At 38.5% G+C, this 20,176-nt stretch overlaps 1 protein-coding gene across 19 annotated transcripts in view; it reads right to left on the reverse strand.

Moving 5' to 3' along the window:
* Positions 1–20,176, reverse strand: part of MAGI2 (membrane associated guanylate kinase, WW and PDZ domain containing 2) — a 722,252-nt gene that overhangs the window by 18,100 nt on the left and 683,976 nt on the right. For all 19 annotated transcript variants that reach the window (XM_064656377.1, XM_064656395.1, XM_064656389.1 and 16 more), the window contains one exon: positions 4,457–4,595. In XM_064656377.1, the coding sequence (XP_064512447.1) occupies positions 4,457–4,595 (139 nt within the window). The remainder of the gene's footprint in view (positions 1–4,456; positions 4,596–20,176) is intronic.

Raw genomic sequence — 20,176 nt, forward strand, 5'->3', positions numbered from 1 at the left:
AGAAAGCATCCGGGGCAGGGAGGAGGGATAGAGTCCATCTACAAGTGCTAACTGTGCCTCAGCCGTCACCTTTTTACCCTGTTTGCAGTAATTTGATTATAGACTCATTACTTTCAGATACTTCTAGGTACTTATATAGTTTAATGTAGCAGTGAGTAATGAAAATTCCAGTCAGGAAAGGCCAGGAGCAGTAAGACAGAAGAAGCAAGCTGCCAGGACTGCTGGGATGGAGAATGAAATATCCCAGGCTTTCCTAGGTACCTTCCTCCAAAGGTATTTAGAGAAAACAGTAATTGTTCTGAGAGAAAACTGTAGTTTTCTGAGGCTGATTAGAGGTAACTTACCTCTTGCAGAACTCGTTGGATAGACAGACTGATCTGTCAGTTTTACTTCCCTGTTAATTTTACTATTTTGAGATTTTGTGAACAGTTTTCTCTCATTTTACTTTTAGGGATGGCACTTCATCCCAGTGTTTGGCTATACAAAGTACATGTTCTTCTCATGATGTCTATACAGCAGACTTTTGGAAGTGCTGCACACCCAGTAGCTCCTGCTGAAAGTCAGTAACCTCTTAGGTAGGTGCATACACAGGGAATTAGGCAGCCATTGCAAGGAAAATCTTGGTCTGTCATTTTATTCAAATATTTTTTAATGCCTGTCCGAGAAGTGCTCATTGCTACAGTGATGACTGCGAGTTTTGTGTCCTGTGACATGTATGAAATCTCACACTCTCTCCAGCCAGACTTCTCAGGCATTACGTATGTTTCAGGATCAGGATTCCCAGCAGTACTCCTAGTCTTCCTTGCACAGTAATGTGATTTCTTACTACAACTTGGTTCTCTGGAGAACACAGCTGGCAGACTATTTGCTATGAAACATGATGTTGATGTTCTCCGGGTTTGGATGAGCTGCAATAATTCACCTTCATTGGAAGCACAGTTCCTCTGGCTATCCCTACCCTCAGCAAACATGTTCTGAGATGCTGGGTGATAAAACAGCTGTTTCCTAAGCTTCTTTTGTTGCACCCTGCAGTCAGCAATTGTTTTGGAGCATTAATCATATCTGTGCTTGTTCCCTTACATTCTGATGATACCATACATGCTACAAGGGGATTTCTACCTCTGAAGTGCTCTAGGATCTCTGGCATTTGTTTTCAAGCAAAATCAGCAGTTGGAGTGGAGGTAAATCATGCATTTGCAGCACACTATTTCTTACCCTAGGTTGGAATAGTGCTTCAGCTCAGCCAGAATTTTCCAAGATGTACAGATTTCCAGGCATTATAAACTGACATAACTCATTCAGGAGACTTACACCCTCCCAGGAGCTTGTTCTTTGTTTCTTCCCTGCGTGCTTTCTTCTTTTCAATACGCATTCTTTTCTTTCACAGATCACTTTCTTACCGTTGATGATTTTCCCTTAACAATGCATTTACTGATGTCAATCGCATCATCATTCAAACACTGATATTTCTTGCACTTAAATATATACCACCGTATTTTGTACTAACAGAAACATTGCAATGAAATTTAAAATTTAAAAATTGATTGTATTGTACAGGGAAAATCAAGAAGTTGGAGACTGAAAGATGATAATGTGATGGTTTGGGCTGGTCGGTTTAAGTTTCCTCTTTTTAATGCCGTGCATCAAAATACTGCTGCTGTTGGAAAGATCTTTAAGCAGCATTACTACAACTGACTTGGGAAGTCCCTGACCATTTTGCTTGTCAGATACTGAGAGAGAATATCCAGGAGAGGACCCTGCTACACTTGCACTGTTATTACATTTCTCCCTAGGCTTTTGCTACACACCACCATCGCAGTCCTGTTACTAGCTCAGTCCTCCAGCCTTACATTTTTATGCTCAACTAAGTATTATTTCCCACTGATGGTCTCCAGAGCTGGACCCTAATGAGAATAAGAAATATTTCTGACATGTTCTTGCTAAAAAAAAAAAAAAAAAAAAGCAGCTGATTTTTTCAGTAAAAAGAGCTCCAATTAGTTGTATTACATCTCAACTTTGAAATTCTGACAGGAAGAGAGCTACTAAATACTGACTAGTCCATATGCTGTTCTCAGAACCATTTTATCCTCAAACTTCTTTGACATTTTATGTCACAGTCTTCTCTGCATTTGGTTTTCCATTATCTGGAAAGGATGTTCTTTCTGGGGGTCTCTAACAGATGTTCTTTGCAGCATAATGGCTTACCCTTGAGATATGACCTTCTTCAGATGTGGCCTCTCCAGTATTAATCATTTCTGCTGGTTAATTTCTGTTTCTAACTTAAAATTAAAGCAGGCTGCTGTTGGATTTTAGGGGCACCTTGTTCTTAGAGTATTTCTCATAGCTTTGGGAAATGACCAAGGGAGGACTTCAATGTCTGAAGTAACTCCTGAACACTTTTTCAGTACAGTAGGACAAAGAACTTTCAAGCACAGCTAGTTAGTTCTCCCATTTGGAGCTGTAAGCTAGGGATGCAGCTAGGAAAATGGTCTGATTAAACAGCACTTCTTTGGAGCAACTTTTATTTTTCAGTATTCTGCATTTTTACTCAACTAATGCCAAGTATTCCAAATGCCTTTCCAAATGGCAAGCTTGGCTTTAAACAATCCTGCAAAGTCACCTTGTCTCTTTCTGTTAGCACTAAAAGCTGTCTCTGGATTTCTATATGCATTTTCTACTTGTGATCTTCTGTGGTAGGGAAGGTTTGTGCACATTTACACTTTTTGGAAGATTTGTTTTCCCAAAGTAATGCTATTTACACTGAAATTTTTTTACATCTATATAAATTTTCTTATGATTCTGGAATAATATACAGATTTATAAGATTATATAAACAGTGGACATCAATTTTGGATTTCTTTAAGTGCCATTCAGAACTGGGATCTTAAGAAAGATTTGGAATGGGTCTGAACTACAGTTGATTCTTTGCTCATAGCCGCCTCATGGATCTATTAAATTGCTGAGGAACTGGAGAACTGTTGGTAAATGGTTCTGCTACTTGAGAAGGATTACTAATCACTTTATCAGTCCTGGATGCTTGTTTGTTCTTTCATTAAAAATGATCCACCTCTCCCCACAAAACAGTTTTGGAGATGATCTGAAATTCTCTTGGAGGACTCTCTGAAAGGATTATACACCGGATATTAAATGATTTAGTACCTTTTTATCAGAACCCCTGAAAACCACTTTGGCTTCGTTTCTACTCACCAAAAGTATAATTCACTAACTTTATCACCAGATGAGTGGGTTATGGCCCACCCTTTCTGGCCTTATTCAGAAGCTCTTGAAAGCTGGAAAAAATACCTATACTGTCCTAAGTATTGGCTTAGTCACAGAATTAGCTCCAGCTTAGAGAATAAAACGGTGCAATTACCATATGTACTGACAGCCAGGAAAGCACTTACTTTCGGTGGAGCTGACTTAATGAAGAGAAATAACAAATTTATGTTGGCAACAAAGACTGACCTGAACCTACAGTTAAGCCCAAGTATTACTCTGAATTTTCAAATGTTACTGTAATTTCTGATTCTAATGGGAAACGATGCTGGAACTTCAAAAGTAACATAAGAAAGTTTAATAGAGTTTTGGACCTCCTAGCATAAGGAAGTAAAGGACTATTCATTAAAAAATAACCCTTTTCCTGAGAGATATAAGGCCCAGAGGTGCACATCATAGAACTTGTGTAAATATATAACCTGATTTCAGAGTAAGCCCTGATTTCAGTTTTAAAAAAGAACTTTTTTTCTTTGAAATTACCTTTGGATAATTTATTTTTACTTCCTGTCATTGCAGTTAGGAAATAAGGTTTCTATATTATCTAAATGACTTACACTTTTTTAAATACTCAAAAAAGTCCCCGAAGTCCCTCTGAAGCAAAATACGAGAAGAATAGATCCTGTTTTCTCACCACAATGAGCAAAGTCCCCTTTTTAATTGAGAATTGGCTTCTACTTGATCATCCGTCTATATCGTCGGAGATTATATAATGGTTAAAGTTGTCAAAGAAAGCAGTACATTCCTGTTAATATTTTGTGTCTCAACTTGAGCCCCTCAATTTCATGGCAACAAGATCACCTGCTGTGATTGAAAATGCACAGAGAAGTACCAATAAAGGAAGAAAAGGAGAGTTTATGGACAAATCAGCAACTCCCAGCACACTCAGAGATGTCCCCTAAAAGGTTCAGAGTGCTTCCTCCAGTGCACATCTTACAAGCCATTGCCTGTGTCGGGAGGGCAGCAGGCGACAGTGATGTACACACATATATGGTCTTGGCTAAGGAAACACTTAAACGTGTGAGTAAGTCCACCTCTACTCAGGTAAACACTTAAGCCCATACTTAATATGTCCCAGGAAATTACACTATATAAATATCTTCAATTGCCACTTAACTCAAAAGCAATATAATTAATTTATATAGGTTCATGCACATAGAAAAATGTAAAGATAAAAACCCACCATATTCTGGGACCTGGCCTGTTCCACGTTTCAACAACAGTCGCACTCTCCTGCCACCAGACTTGATTAGCTCTATTGCTCTGGCATGTGTCATGTCCCTTGTGCTTTCTCCATTGATTTCAATTATTTGATCTCCTACCTGTCAGGTAAGAAGAATATTGAGTCAGACAGAATTGCAGTAAAATGAGCATTTCAGAAAGAGACATATTCAATGGATCACAGGTTACTTGAATGACAGACAGACACATCAAGGTAAATTTGTTCCTGTCTGTCTGAGGGATATTACTGGCAGATCAAATAACCTCCAAAGTGGATTCTGAATATGGTAAATCAAATGCTGCTTGTCTTCTGCTGAAATCAGTGTAATGCCTTTGTAACTTGCCTCACATCTTTTACATGTAAGAGGTTTTTGTTGAATTGCTTGATATGTTGGAGTCACTGGAACATTATCTTTGCTACACCTTAACTTGCAGTGTTGTGTGAACCTGAGAAGAACTTTGTTTTAACTTTGTGAAAAAAGAGAGGTTCAAAGCACAAATTCCATCATTTGAATATCCAAATCTTGGAAGTAAAGTTTCACACCAAATCAAGAGTTTTTATGAAGCACACTATTAAACAAAGAAAGGTTAGTGCTATGGCACAGGACATGCAAGTTTGCTGGAGTTCAAAGAGCATGCTTTGAACTATTTCAACCACAGAAGTATTTTGCTGGGAGTAAGCACAGCCTGTGACTGAGCTGTCTAATTCGAGCAGCCAACTCCAGGGCTCTAATTATGGATTTCTGCTACTCATTTCCTGGCCAGCTTTCCAGTCAGAGTTAGCTTCATTATTATTTTTCTGCCTCTATTTCTACAGCAGTAAAATGTAGCACTGATGTCTGTGCCTCTTGTGCACCACAATTTCCCTCCCAACTTTTCCTCCAACCTGCATGTTTTGGTTTTGGCTGGCTTTTGACACTAGAAACCTTCACCCTGTGCAGGGGAGCAGTTGCTTTCTGCTGTGCCTGGTAAGCACAGCAGTCAACACCTGTAGGGAGCAGAAGCTGTACTGCTTGTTCAATGTTGTGATACCACAGCTGCCCACTCACTTTGAGAAAGTTAAACAAGGAACATGTGGAGGTGACATGAGAGCCTTGTGTTAGCAGCACCACAGCCTTTGGAGCTCATGTTTTGCAGAAGCCTCCCAGCCCCACTGGAGGGCTGACCCCGGTGAAGCCCAGAAGGAAGATGATCTCCTGGTGCTGGTAGAGGTGTGGGTCCAGGTGATGGGCAGCCAAGAGGGGGTGCATGAGGGTCTCAGTTGAGTGGGTTTAGCAAACTCCTTTATCACTGGTAGAGGAACAGATCTGTTCAGCAGGATCATACCTGCCTCAGTGTGCACCTACAGTGTTCTCACAGTGTGTTTCCACTACACTAAAGCAACATATATCCTAGAGAACATCCTAGAGACAGTTCTAAGGAGATTATACAGACTTCAAGATGACGGGCACTTCCTTTTCCTCTTACAAGACTGTCTTAACAAAACCAGCTCTTAGCTGGCCTTGGATACTGAAATGTTTTCTGTTTTGTATGTTTGCTTTGCTACTATGGTACTTCTGTCAGCTAAAAGCGTAATCCTTCAGACGTCTTCCTTCCTTTCCTGAGTTTGAAATATAGCATTTACCAAATAAATGTGCACAATATGAAATGTCAACAAGACTCCTGGCATCAAAGATAACTGAAAGGGATGTCAAGAAGTTATCTAGTCCCCACTTTTGTTCAGAGACAGAAAGAATGCTACTTAACGCAGTGTTTCTCAACAGGAATTCATACTTTGTCAATAGAAGCTGCAATTTGATTTAGGAACTCTCCCAGGATTCTGCAAGCAATCTGTGCTGGTACCTTGCTTAACCAAAAAGCCATTGATCCAAATAAAACATCATAGCCTTGCTATTACTTTGTAAACACTGCAGAATGAACAGTGAAGGTAAAAATCAGGATATTTTTTTGTGGAAATGCCTTATTTTTGCAGTGCAAATTTCTTCCTTAGTGGATTTTCTCTGTTAGGAAAAATGCATTTGGCTGTACCACACAGTGCACAACTTGAAATATTCCTGACAACCTCCAGGACACAGTGATGTGCAGCAAAGGTGCTTCCTGGATCATGGCGAGATCTCCCCCAGGTCTGGCCATACAGGTCTCTGCATCATCCTGACTTTTGGATTGTTTGGTAGAATGTAGCCGGTGCACAAACTCACAGCAAAAATAGAAAATCTGTGTTACCACTTTCGTAACACAGACAGAAGATGGATTGTGGCATCCCCATGAGGATACTAGTCAGGCCAAAGGCAGACAAAATAACAACCAGTCTGGGAAAACCTGTTTCTAAATGTCATGAAACAATTAAACTCAGTAGAAATCCTGTAAACTCACAGGCTTAAAGACAGCTCTTTTTGGTGTCACATTGCCTGAATAGTCCATACTTTGCAGAAGGTATTTAAAATATTCTTGTTAGCATGTTTTGAGATAAGTGCCAGATTAAAGCAAATGAAATACATGTTTTTAACACTCCTTGATAAATAGCTTTTAAAATGAGTACTGGAAGCTGTCTAGAGAATGTACAGTCCTTCAAATAAAATTCTCTGCACTCCAGAGCAGAAAGACAGAAAGATTTTAATATAGGTTAATATGTAAAAAGGTTAAGTTAATGTTATGTTTTTTCCTTGCTGTTTGCCTTTCTTTTGTTTTCATTGGTCACTGTGCAGCAACTATCTAGTATTAATGTAACCTTTTCTGTATTTTTTGAATTAGAATATTTCTTTCTCTGTAGACAGCGTGTAGCTGATTTGATATTTCATTTTATTATAAAATATTGTAGCTGTTTTGGTATTTCCTTTTATTACAAAATACTATGTACAAGTAACTTGGGAAAGTTAGAAAAGTCCAGTATCTTGGTTATGTGACTGAAGGAGGGGAGAGAAACAAGTTTGGAAATATTAGGTGCTCTGAAATTTACATCAGAAAGCGTGAGAGCAGAGGTATAATGAATAGCTGTAAGAGCAGTGGGCTAACAGTGTTCTCTGATTTTGTGTCTGGTGGCTGACTGATGTACAACTGAATTATACTGCCTTTGCAGCACAAGCCCAGCTCTGATTAGATAAGGAAAACAAGAAGGAAGAGAAAAGTTGCCAACACTCTTACCCCAAGAAAAGCTTCAATTAGACTTTAGACTCATATCTGGGAAATTCATACAAAAGAGAAAATCTTGACTGAGGAGTGATTTCCCATGTGTCATTAAGGTACAAATTCCTATTCTTGTTTGTTTGTTTATTTTGTTTTGTTTTCTTTTTTTATTCAATCTCTTATGGCTGATACGGGAGGAAACCATGCTGTATGCTTTTTCTCTGTCCAGGCATTCAAATGTTCTTGCTCTCTCATCTTTTCTGTTGTAGAATTATTTTTTAGATTTGTTGGGCTATTTCTGTCTTTTTAAAATCCTGTGGTTGTTTAAGAGGAGTTTAGATACACCCACATGCTGAAGATACACTAAGATGAGGCCAGAGGTAATGGCAAAGCATAAAATCAGGTCCAAAACCAACAGTGCCTGTTATATGGGATCCTCATTGCTCTTTTTAGGATCAAAAGTTGATCCTGCAGTTTACACCACACATGGGATTTCTCTATACTTCTCTTCTGGATCCTTCCAAGTCTCCAAACTGGAGATATTACAAAGGTGGGGGGTAGGTAGAATAGATCAAAATTATAACATTCTTCCCACGCAGGAGAAACACTTACTAATAAGGTTTCCAACATGAGTCCTTTGCCTTTTTTTAACATCAGATTTGCAACTCACGGTCAGTTTGGACTCTGTGATTATGCCCAGCAGTATGGTCTAGGCAGTTATCCCCTATTTTACATTGATTTCTCTGCCCTAAACTGAGCACAGTGCACCTCAGTGAATTTTATTAGATTGACTGCTTTAGTATGAAATTTTCATTTTGAAATCTAAGTCAGTACCACAAAGTCCTTTTAAACTCCTTATGAATAGTGAACATCTTGGCATCAGCAAATTTTATTTTATTATTTATCAATGGGTCTCCAATTATTAATGATATATTGAACTGACTTGGTTTCATCCTAAACCCTCAGAACCACATTTGTAATTTCACACTCATAACTACTGTTCAGGAGCAAACCATTCAAAGCAGCCTTTGAGAGGGATTATTTTCAGTAATCACTTTACAGGGATTTCACCTAGAACCTTTTTCCTCATCCTTTTCCTGTGAATTTCATAGAAAGTGGTGCTGAAAATTGAAAAGAAGATTGTGTATTCTCCTTCCCCTTTCTTCACAAAGAAATAAGAATGAAAATCAGACATAAGAAGGAGAAATTAGACAGATGTGACAAGATTTGCTTTCCATGATTCACATGTTGATGGACTTTCTCAACTTTTTTGAAAATTTGTCACAGATTATTTCTGAGAATGAAAGTTAAAGGAACTTTTCTCTATTATTTGACTTTAAAAATAGGGAATATATTTCACTTTCTCTAGTCTGCTTCTAACTTTCTTGAACCCTCATGAATTCTTGGACATAATTATTAATAGTCTATAAATTGTTTTCCCTTAGTCATTGAGCATACACAAACATCAGCAAGTTCTAAAAACTTGAATCTAAGTGTGCTTTAAATTTTTCTCTTTATTCCAATTTATACCAATTTCTCTTTGTTTATGTTTCCTCTGAACATCTCAATGGAGACTCATAAAAAGAAAGCAATCAGTATTTTAGCCATCTGCATGTTCTCAGCAAGCAATGGACCTCTTTTTTTCCAGTTCTTCATGTTTCTTTAAATATATTTATGTTATATTCTCTTGTCACCTTTTATACTTTCTTTGAAGACTGTTTGGATATAATTCTGACACATTTAATCTTCACTCTTCATCTAGTGGGACATCAGCCACCTAACAGGTGTTGCAGCATCAAGCTTTGAAAGTCTAAATCTTTTATTGGGTATGACCCTGTAGCATTATCTCCTTTTGTGGAAAGTGACACATTTGAATACCAGACCATTATTTTTATTAGGCATTTCAGCAAGCTGCCTTCTGTGGACATATAAAGCTTTTCAGATGAAACATCAGAATATTTTAAAAGATAAACTTCAACATAGCAGCATAATCGCTTCGCATGGCATTTAGGTCTTTGGTCAGATTACACTTTTTGATTTTGTTTTTGTTAAGAAATTAATAGAAAAAAACAATTCCCCAGATCTGGAGAGTTAGCCATCTCTATGATAACACCTTCAGCTCTGATGCCATTTGTGTACAGTTTTTGCATAACAGCCTGAGAGGACACATGCATCCTAATCACCAAGACTTAAACCCTCAAACAGCACGGAAAGCGTTTGAGAGCACAGTCCTTGAGTTGCAGCATTTTAATCTCACAAAGCCACAGCCTGCCTTCAGCTCTTTGGAATACAATTTAATTTGAAGGTGTCATAGCACAGGACCCGTGCGTGGAGCTGAGATGAGCCCTTGGCAAGGCTGGCAGCTGTTTGGTGGCTGGTCATGCAAAACAGATGGATGGATCCCTTTCCTGCTCCCAACAGGCAACCCTGCATTTGTGGACACTCCCCAGACTGGCATCAGCTCTGATTTGTAACCTTCCTGGCAGTATTCAGCAAAGACTACAACACAGGAGTGATCAGCCTTCACATCCTCCAGATGTTCTCGCCAGCTTAAAGTTGAAGGACATTGGCAAGACAGGCTGGGAAGCTTGCATGGTTGCTGCCTGAGCTGTATTTATTCTGAAGAAACATACTCTTTGCAGCTATGAATCTGGAAATTTTACACACATTGATTTTGCATTGTGTTTCCTAAAGAATGTGACCCTTGCTGAATTTCGATGCTGTTTTGACCTACCCAAACCCACTGATTCTCCTCCTGACCCAATGCCCTTTCGTAAAGAGAATTCTTCTCTATTGTATTCTTACAGTGTGCAAGCACAAAGTAAACACAGAATGCTTCCCCGCCTTAATGCTTCGAAATTTGAATATTAATGATTTAAATGTAATTACGAAAGTAGTCTGTGTTTATGGGAAATATTTCTTAAAACAAATCTGTTTCAGTTCAAGTTAATTCAGACACTCCATCCGTGTGTAAGAACAACTGAGCTATAAAATTGGGCAGCATGTTTTCTGGCAATAATGAGAAGATAATATTCCTAAGGAATGTTTAAGTGACATCGCTATTGATAGGTTAATTAGTAAGAAAATTGCAAAGCTTCTCCAAATCATTAGAATAAAGTGCCTCTAATACACGTAAGTTTTTATGCAGAGCCTTTGTTCTGGCCATATTTTATAGTAATTATTACTGGTCTTGTTAAAAAAAGCAACCATACATACAAAGAGAGTTTCAGAAGCAGGGTAAACCAGAAAGAAACACATATAGCTTTAATGCAGTAAAGAGGTTTTTCCTTGCTATTAAACTAAGAAGATAGCCTTGTGTATGTTTGCCTCCATCAGTGCATGAGGAACAGTCTCTAAGCAGGTGTATAGTTCCCAGTTGCATGAAATTAAATTAATTGTGAATGCACACTTTCATTCTATGTTAAATCTAATGATAAAAGCACCCTCAAATGATTTGTACGGAGGGCATTGTTAGCTGTCAATTTATTAATGTATTTTATAATTACACTTAATTCTTTTTATATGGGCATTCTATTTTTACAACATAAACATTTTTTACATATTATTTGTTGCTGTTGTTATTGTTAATGACTCCAAAAGGCTGAAAAATTGTCTGTACTTGGAGAACAAGTAGCAACTCCAGAATACCTATTTTGGTGAATTTCCAAGTACTGTCAAGCTCTAATATTGTTGCCTGGAGTTAGGCATGGGCTGGATGTCTGCTGTGCAAATTTCCTCACAGCAGAGAATCTGCACTGCCTGGAAATCCCAGGTGTAATATGTAGCCTGAGCAAAGCTATGGGTATTGTTAATCTTGGACTCCCTCCAGTGCATTTTAGGTATGTGAGCTTGGATGTCTCAGTAGGAGACATGGCATTTATCTTTGGAGGAATTACAATAACGTTTCCCATGCCACTTTTGAACCAATCATCCATGAAGGTTTAGAGTGACAAACTCTTTTTTTTTTTTTTCTGTGGCCAACCAGCTATTTAAGCATCTGTGGCTTCTTACCCCTGGAAATGTTGAGTCCTTTGTTCCTGCTGTTACCTCCTGCCCAAAAGACGGGGAAAAGAGGGGCCACAGGACATGGTGCAGAGCAAGAAATGGCCTTTGCACTGCTCCTCAGCAGGTGCTCTAGCTTTTTTCTTTTCACTTTTTTACCTTTTCCTGAGAGAGGGAGAAACGTTAGAAATGCTATTTGAGAAAGAGAGATTGGAAAGTGGAAAGTGTGCATGACTGAGTGTCTGCAGAGAATAGTGAGTGCAGGAGAGAGAAATGGAGTTTGTTGTGGTGGGTAGCTAATGAGAAAGCAAAGTGGACTTCTGGTACTACAGAAGACTTGATGCCTTCCACAACATTGCTGCAAAATAATCCATGTATATGTGAATTAAAGGTGTGAGAGATAAAAGGAAAATCCGCATTGGATTTAATTGATATACTATTAATTTTTTAAAATAGAGCTGGGATTCCTCAGTGTAACATAATGTAATATTAATAACATGTAGGTCACCACTACAATCATGGATGGGAACCAGCAGAGGTTGTGAAAAAGGAAAAAGAAAATTTTCTAGTGTTTTCTTGATGGTCTCAGGCAGTTCCCATCAGGGAAAAGCAAAGCCAATTCGAGATTTGAAAAGCTGATTTTATAAATCCTACGTAGAAGCCCGAGCACGGAGATTGCTTCATCCAAAGTTTCATCCAAGCAGCAAAACAGAAAAGAGAAGTTAACTCTGTTAACTTGTTACAGGTAAAACCACAAAGACATTTTGAGAAGGAAAAATGCTGAAATGTTAGACCTTAGATATTTTCAAGCATACCAAAGGCATGGGGCCTGTTACATCTCAAAATACAGTTTGAGCACAAGGTAGAAAAGACTGCAGAAAACAGATTAACTTTTTGCACCAATGTTCACTAAAGAGGAGAGCAGCAAAACTCCTGCAGAGGATCTGCTCACCACAGGGGTGAATGAGGAACTGAATCCAACAGCAGGGGCAAAGATTTTTATAACAGACTGATGAAATGGATAGTAAGAGACCTCCAGAAGCAGATGACTTTTATCCTCAATTGTAAAGGAATTTGGATATGAAGCTGCTGAACTTATGGCTATAGAACATAATCTACTGCTTAAATCAGTAAATTTCTGAATTGCAGAGGAATGGGAAGTGGCAAGTGTGACACCAGTCTTTAAGAACGGTCTTGGAATGTAACCAAGTGAGTCTCATGTTCAATTGAGCAGATGGAAGGAAGCAATAAGGATGGTGAGGGTTAGCTGGCACATGGATAATGATGATATAGTGGGGAAGAGTCAGTGTAGTGGCTATTGTAGAGGCAAGTCATTCTTCATAGATCTATTGCAGGTCACTGGAGCTCTCAATGACTATAGAGATAAATGTGATCTGGTTAGTGTACTGACATTTTCAGAAAGCTTTTAATAGTAAAGCTTTCAGTAAAGGCTCTACTGTGGGATGAAAAAGAATAGGGTCTTCTAGGTAGGAGATTAAATTCTAGGAAAAAAATGCTTTAAATAAGTGGTCAATTTTCAAAATCAAAAGATTTTACCACAGTGATTATTCTGTTCAGCATACTTGTAAGTGGCATGGTGAAGAGGTTCAAGATTGGGGTGATAAGATTTGCAGGCAACACATTACCATGCAGGATTGTAAAATTTAAACTTAAAAGCTCTAAGAAGATAGCACGATCCTGTGTGCTAAAGCAGCATGTGAAATTCAGCAGTGCCGAGTGCTAAGCACTAAGTACAGTACATGTGGAAAATCACATACACAATCTCCCTAAGCCAGCCATTACCCCTGAAGAGACAGATCCCACAGTCCTTGTGAATACCTTGCTGAAAATGTCAGCACAGTCAAAAAAGCAAACAGAATATTAACTGTTAGGGGGAGAATGTAGAATAAAGAAGAAGCCATCATTGTGTCATTTAGGAGCACCAATATCTTGAAAACTGCAGATTGTTCCAGTGCTTCCACCTCAAAATGAATGTGATAAATTGAGAAATGGTTTGGAGGAGGCCAATGAGGCTGGTCAGGCATAAAGAACAGCTCTCTTGTGAGGCAAGATGAAACAGACTGATAAGCTTCAGTGGGAAAAAGGTGGATATGATATAGGTCAACAGAATAAAGAATGATATGGAGAATGATGAAGTAAGATTATTATGTTGTAACGACAAACCAAAAAAAAGGAGGTTTTTTTCCCAAACAATGAAGGCATCTAGACTTGGAATCCATTGACACAGTAGATAAGGAACATCAAAAGCATGAGTAAATTGAAACAAATGGTTAAAAAGTAGTCCTAGACACTAACTGTGAGTTCTAGCACAGAAATTCTATAAACTGCTGATTGCCAGGGGCTTGTGTGTTATGCACAGTGAAGAATCATTTCATACTTGTCCTTCATTCCTTTCCTAAGCATCCTCTACTTGTCCTTGTTGAAGTGAGGATACTGGGCTGCTGGGCCATAGCAATGGGCCTCATATCTGTACCCTTTTACCTTCAGAGGTGACCTCTCCCAGTTTCCACTTGTCGTGGGTTGGGGAAAACACAGAAGAGAAGCTGCTTCTGTCATTCCTGTTGCTGGACAAAGCATTTCAGTTATCAGAACAGCATCATTTGGTGTGTTCATTTTTTTCTAACACTCTTGATTCTTAATTTTTTTAAGTTAGGGTTAATTAACTTTTTAGATCTGAAAACCTTTATAAATACTCCATAAACTCCAGATTTAAATATGATGCTTACCTTCCAACTAAGTAGTTTAGTCTTTAAAGTTAATACTAAACTATTTTTATCAAGATTATTAACTCGTTCTTTTTAATAGCTGGCTTGAAGGATTTTGCTACTAGACAGAGTCACAAGGATGCTTTGAATGTATCAAACTGAATACATTTTTGCAAGAATAATGTTAATTAGGTGTGTGAGAGGAATACTCCTCCTTACCTTTCTGCAAACAAATTCTAAAAGATGCACATAGCTTTTTGAATAAATGCTGAATAATAGTTCACCTACAGTTAATCCACTTTTGATTTATTAAACTTTTATACTGTCAAAATATATTCAGGATCCCTGAGGACCTCATTTTGCATTTCTTTGTTGTGCAGACAGTAGAATGTTGCTCAGCTTTATGTCTGCATGTCAATATATTCTTCCTCAAGTTCTGCCAATTACACGAACCCAGCATCAGGCTCCTCTTGCCACAGGATGGCATCCAGCTCATATGCTTGAGTATCCCAGTTGAATTCTCTGAGTTCAGATCAATCACACCTAGCCTCACTACAAGTGAGGTTGGACAGTGATGTATGTAGTAGGGAATTGGAGTGTGACTGAGATTACCCCAAAGGGACATGAGAATCAGTGGGAAAGCATAGTTAACATCTTCCTGTACTGCTCCGATGGATCACAAATCACAGAATAAGTGGATGGGACTAAGAATATCTTTGTTTTTTTGTTCCATTGTAATGACAGTGTTGACATTCACTGAACGCTTACGATGAAGGTAAGATTTATATTACTGCATGAAGTAAGCCAGGTATGCTGCAAGTTTTAAGAATAAGAGCTACTTATGTAGAAAAGAGTGGCTACTTAACTGGCATGAATCACTCTGTAGGCATTTGTCTTCCAAATGTGTACACAAGACCTTAGTCAAATCAAGGCTGGTGAAGCGTTGTATGCTCCTGGAGTGCTCCTGGAGTATACTTCAGTCCTTTATGTGTGGGCATATCCAAGTATTAGTGATTTTTCGCTGGAGTTTCTGTCAACCTTCTCAAGTCCTCACTCACATCAAGTATTCAGCAGCTGAATCTCTACTGTGCCCAGCACACCACCTGGAGAAGACCTTTCTGGCTCTTAGGACCTCCCACTGCTCCTTCCACCTTATTTTTTCTCTTACTAGAGTAAACTTGGAGGAGGCTTTCCAACAGAAATAACCACTTTTTCTCCAATATTCTGAACATAAGACTTCACTGCCTTTTAGGACCTGGAGAATCTGGAGATTCACTCAGCAGCATATGTCAATCTTATGCTTTCTTTCCAATTCAAAATAGGATTCCAAAGTTTGCTATAGCAAAAATTAACTATTAAACCAGTAAATCCTTAGTTCACTTTTGGATACTGTGACTGCTCTAAATGTTTGTAGAAAGATGATAACTGATCAAGCTATTCTTGCATTCTTCCCATTTCCTTGCTGCAGCTTTCTTGATTTGATATAGAAATGTCTGTATCTGTCACCCACTCTCTCTACTGTGTGACAACTGTTCTCTCCTATTTTTAATGCTTTTTGTTCTAATCACCATCAAGCTGAGCTGAGCTACTTCTTGATAACTGTACTTACTGACACCTTAGGTGTTTTCCACTTCAGACTGCAGGAAAAAATCTACATCCCAAACAGATCCTCTGTTCTTCATTAACAAGAAATCTATGAGAGGCTCTACACCAGTGAGGAGCCAGTGCAAATTGTGGGGTCTGCATGGCAATGTGCCCTTAAAGATTTGTGTTTACTGTAGAGCAAGAAATGGTTCTTTCTTCCTTTTGAGTTTTTATTTGATGGCCACTGACAGGAAACAATCAGTCCTGTTGATGATCAGTGCTTTTTCATATTTACCCATTTCCTTTAGCAACAGGGCAAAAAACAAAGACTATTTTGGAGGGATTGAATTAAAACATCAATAATGTGTGGAGAGAAGGTACATGGTGTGTGAAACTACATGAACTGAATGTGGCTTCTGGTACAAAATTGGGCCATGCAATGGGAATCTCACAAAACAGTATTTGGCATCCCAGCCATTTCTGCTTGGATTTTGTCTTCTCTGAGATGCAAGACAATATCTACTAAAAAAATACATTTAAAAAACAATAGGGATATTTTACACGTGTTGACATGGATTTCAAAGAAATGTCTATGGAAGCTGTATTATGTCCAAGCCTCAGACACAGAATGATTCCTTAATTGGTGGAAACAGAAGACAGATCTTTTAAAAACCTAGAAATCAAGGACTGCTAAAAACAGATACAGTGATAAAATGATTAGATGAATACCAAACTAAATGTGTGCAACAACAAGCAATCAAGAAAGCTGAAATGGGAAAAAATCCCATGATGAAAACAAAATAGAGAGAATTCTGTTTTGTGTTGTATAAAAGACATTACAAACACTGTAGGGACATAATTAACTCATCTTTGACTATCTGTCCACCGAACCCAGAAGAAATTCAAGTTATTTCTGGGTGCCTGACTTAAAATGTTTGGGAGTGTCATGCTCCAGGGAGATAGTTTTATATTACCTTGTTAAACTCCACTGTTATACAGCATTTACAGAGCCCGGATGCCCACATACTACCTACTCCTTTGAGAAGCCTGAAGAGCCTTAATGCTAATTAATTTATTCTGGGAGACATAGTTAGCAACAGTTAGCTGTTACATGGCACCCTACTGCTTAGAAGCCTGATCTCTAGGCTTCAAAGGGGATTTAAAATTACATCTACTGTGACACGAGAGGCCTTTAATATCAGATTATGAATTTCATAGGTGCTCTGTCCCTCTCATTGCAAACATGATTTAGGACATATACGAAGACAAAAATGTCAGTTTTGAATGCTGTTGAATGCTCATACATGGATTTTGACAGCAGTTTCAAATATAATACTTATGTCCTCCGTGATTTGAAACTTAAGTTCTGTTTCATTATAAATAAGAGACAGACTCCCTCTTGTCTGCCTGCATTTTTTGAGCCTTGGCTCTCGAATACTGAATTCTCCCTTTTTGCTAGGAATAATTCTTGGTGTAGGTTGGTGAAGGTTTCTGAATAACCACAAATAAGGTACGTGTGAATGCTATTATTAAGGGAAATTATGAAATACACAAATTATGCTAGTTTGCAGAATGCCATGAACCTGTCCACAGCACAGGTTGGTTACTGTTGTGAGCATTACTGTGCTGTTTATTTGGCAACCTGGAACAGACCAAGCAAGGCCACACAGATTCCTATGTAACACAGAAGCTCATACTTGACACTGTAGGAGCTTCTTGTCCCTTGTGCCTGTTTTTATCTCCAACTGTGTACAACTGAAACAAAAAGAGGGATCTGCACCACAGAAAAAGCAACAAATGGGAAAAAGGATTGAAGAGTCAAAGCAGGACTGCAAAGCATGACAGATAAAAAAATTCTGCTGTGCTTGTATTTCAGATGACTGTTCCGCAGATATACAAGAAAAATCTACAACAGAAAAATAATGTTGCATAAGGAGATATGAAGAAACTGGAGAAGGGTTAACTGGTGTATATGGACTGAGAAAAATGAGCTGACAAGGCAATGAAACCAGCAATGTCAGAGATGAGATGTATCACTTTTGTGGAAGATGTGAAAAAAAGGATGTAACTCACAAAGTGACAAAATGACACAGATGCACACCGTGTACAAAAGAGCCCTTATTCTTCAAGAATTTTGCATTACTCTGTACCTTTGCAGTTCTCAGCCACAGGCTGTTTGTTTTACGCTGGTTTCAATAAACATACTGGCTGCTGGAGATATCATTCAAGGCAATAAGAGATCTCTTGATTAAATCTCATATGTCTAGCAAACTCTACAACCATGCTTAAGAATTCTCCTGAGAACAGTCAGTAGTTCCCCATCTCTAAGACAGGAAGGGATAGAGATCTGCAAGTAGAGGTCTGGCAATCATTGTCCTCAACATGAGGCAAAAATAAAATAAGAGTTATCATGAGCCTTATCTAAATTGACCTGCAAAACTGTTGCCAGTAGTGTCTAAATCTTCAGAGGCTGTGGGGGCTGTGCTCCACGTTGCCTGTGTTACACCCCTTGTCTCTGGTGACCGATTCAACTCAGTATGACTGTCACTGAGAGTGTGTGTGGCATATTCTTGCCCTACTCTGGGACTAGGCCTTGCAACTTCATTTTTTAATATTGCCATCATCAGCTATTTCCAATTTTTTCCCCTGATGTTACGTTTGCTTGAGAAATGGCTCAGACTTCTGTCAGTTCAAGATAAGATACCAAAGACATCAGTAATTCTCCAAATGTTTTTTGTGGTTCTTTTAACACATCCTTGTCTTATGGAGCACAGACATAGGTAGGCTTTTCACAATTCACCATTGTAGCTTCCTTTCTGCTCAGCTGTCAGAATTAAGAGGGATCTGTGTTTACTTCCACTGCAGTGGTGAGGTTCTCCCTTACAGCAGTCTTCTGTGAGCAATCTCTCTGTCTTATTCATGAATTGCAGTAAAATCTTGCCAAAGTTAATTGTGGTGTATGACCTGACATATGATTTTATACGAAGCTACATAGTTATGGCTATGGCTCTCCAACACTGGTTGAGAATAGTTTACCAACAATGCAGGCAGAGGACATATGTGAAGAAAAACTTTTTCCTGTAGATTTCTAGGTCCTTTGATGGGCATTTCCTTTCCATGTCTAGTGATAGATGAATCCAAGTTCAACTAGGAGGCATGCTTGGACATTCTGCAGAGTCTATGGGCCCAAATAAAGTCTCAGTGCACGTGAAGGCGCCATGACTACGAACAGTGTAATAAACCTGTGAAAGTTTTAAAATTGTTTTTAAGGGAATAATTTGTTGAACCTGAACACGTAATGCAGTGTCTATGTAGGCTGACAAAAGGGATCCTTGTGGAAGAGCAATATACTGGTAAGACTGATGAACTCTGTGCGACATCAACTCACCACTCTTCTACCTTTCCAGTTCCCAGAACAATTCCACAGAAAATCAAAGTAGAAAGCTCCATCTGTCATGAAGGGCAATTAAAGACTATTTTAGATCTTGTAATCCTAAAATGGAATGGTCCTTGGTGGATTTGTTTCCAATAAAAACACAAAGTGCCTGGTATGCCAACCCCAATGGGAAGGGAGACCAGAACTTATGATGGAAATGGTGATGCAATAACAAACTTCATGAAACCTTTTTCCCCCCTTTCATCAGTTTTTACAAATCCAGACAGTTTTGGCACGGTCAGTGGAAGACCATCACTTCCAGGGCTTATTCTATGAATCTGTTCTCTAATCTGCTCACAAGCCTCACAGGAGTTCATAAAAGCCTGAAGATCAAACTGAAATTCTCAGAAGGATGCCCCAATTTTGATGTCACTTCCTTCATGTTGTTTCATCATTGCCTTTTTGTTCAATTTCTTTTTGCTCCTATTATTGGTATATTGTACTTATTTCATACTTACCTTGCTCAGTAATGTACCTACTCTATTTTCTTTTACAAGAGATAGTTCCATTCTGGTTCTTTATTTGCATCTGTTTTCCTATAATCATAGCTTTTACTTCTTTAAATTTATACTCTGCATCTGTAATGCCCAACACATTTACATATGTTTAGACCTCAGAACATTTTGAATGTGTGCTGATAGACTTTCAGATTTTTTAACATGTGTACAAGTGAAATATAGCTGATGTACAGCTATACACTGTACATCCCATTATGGTAGTTTTGCAGTGTCCACTAAGAGAGTAAACATGCAGATTTTTACTTGCCTATCTGGAGCTGTCTTCAGTTAAAGATCATATTGCTTCAATTATA

Source organism: Pseudopipra pipra, chromosome 5 (genome assembly GCF_036250125.1).
Source record: "Pseudopipra pipra isolate bDixPip1 chromosome 5, bDixPip1.hap1, whole genome shotgun sequence".
Lineage (NCBI taxonomy): Eukaryota > Metazoa > Chordata > Aves > Passeriformes > Pipridae > Pseudopipra > Pseudopipra pipra.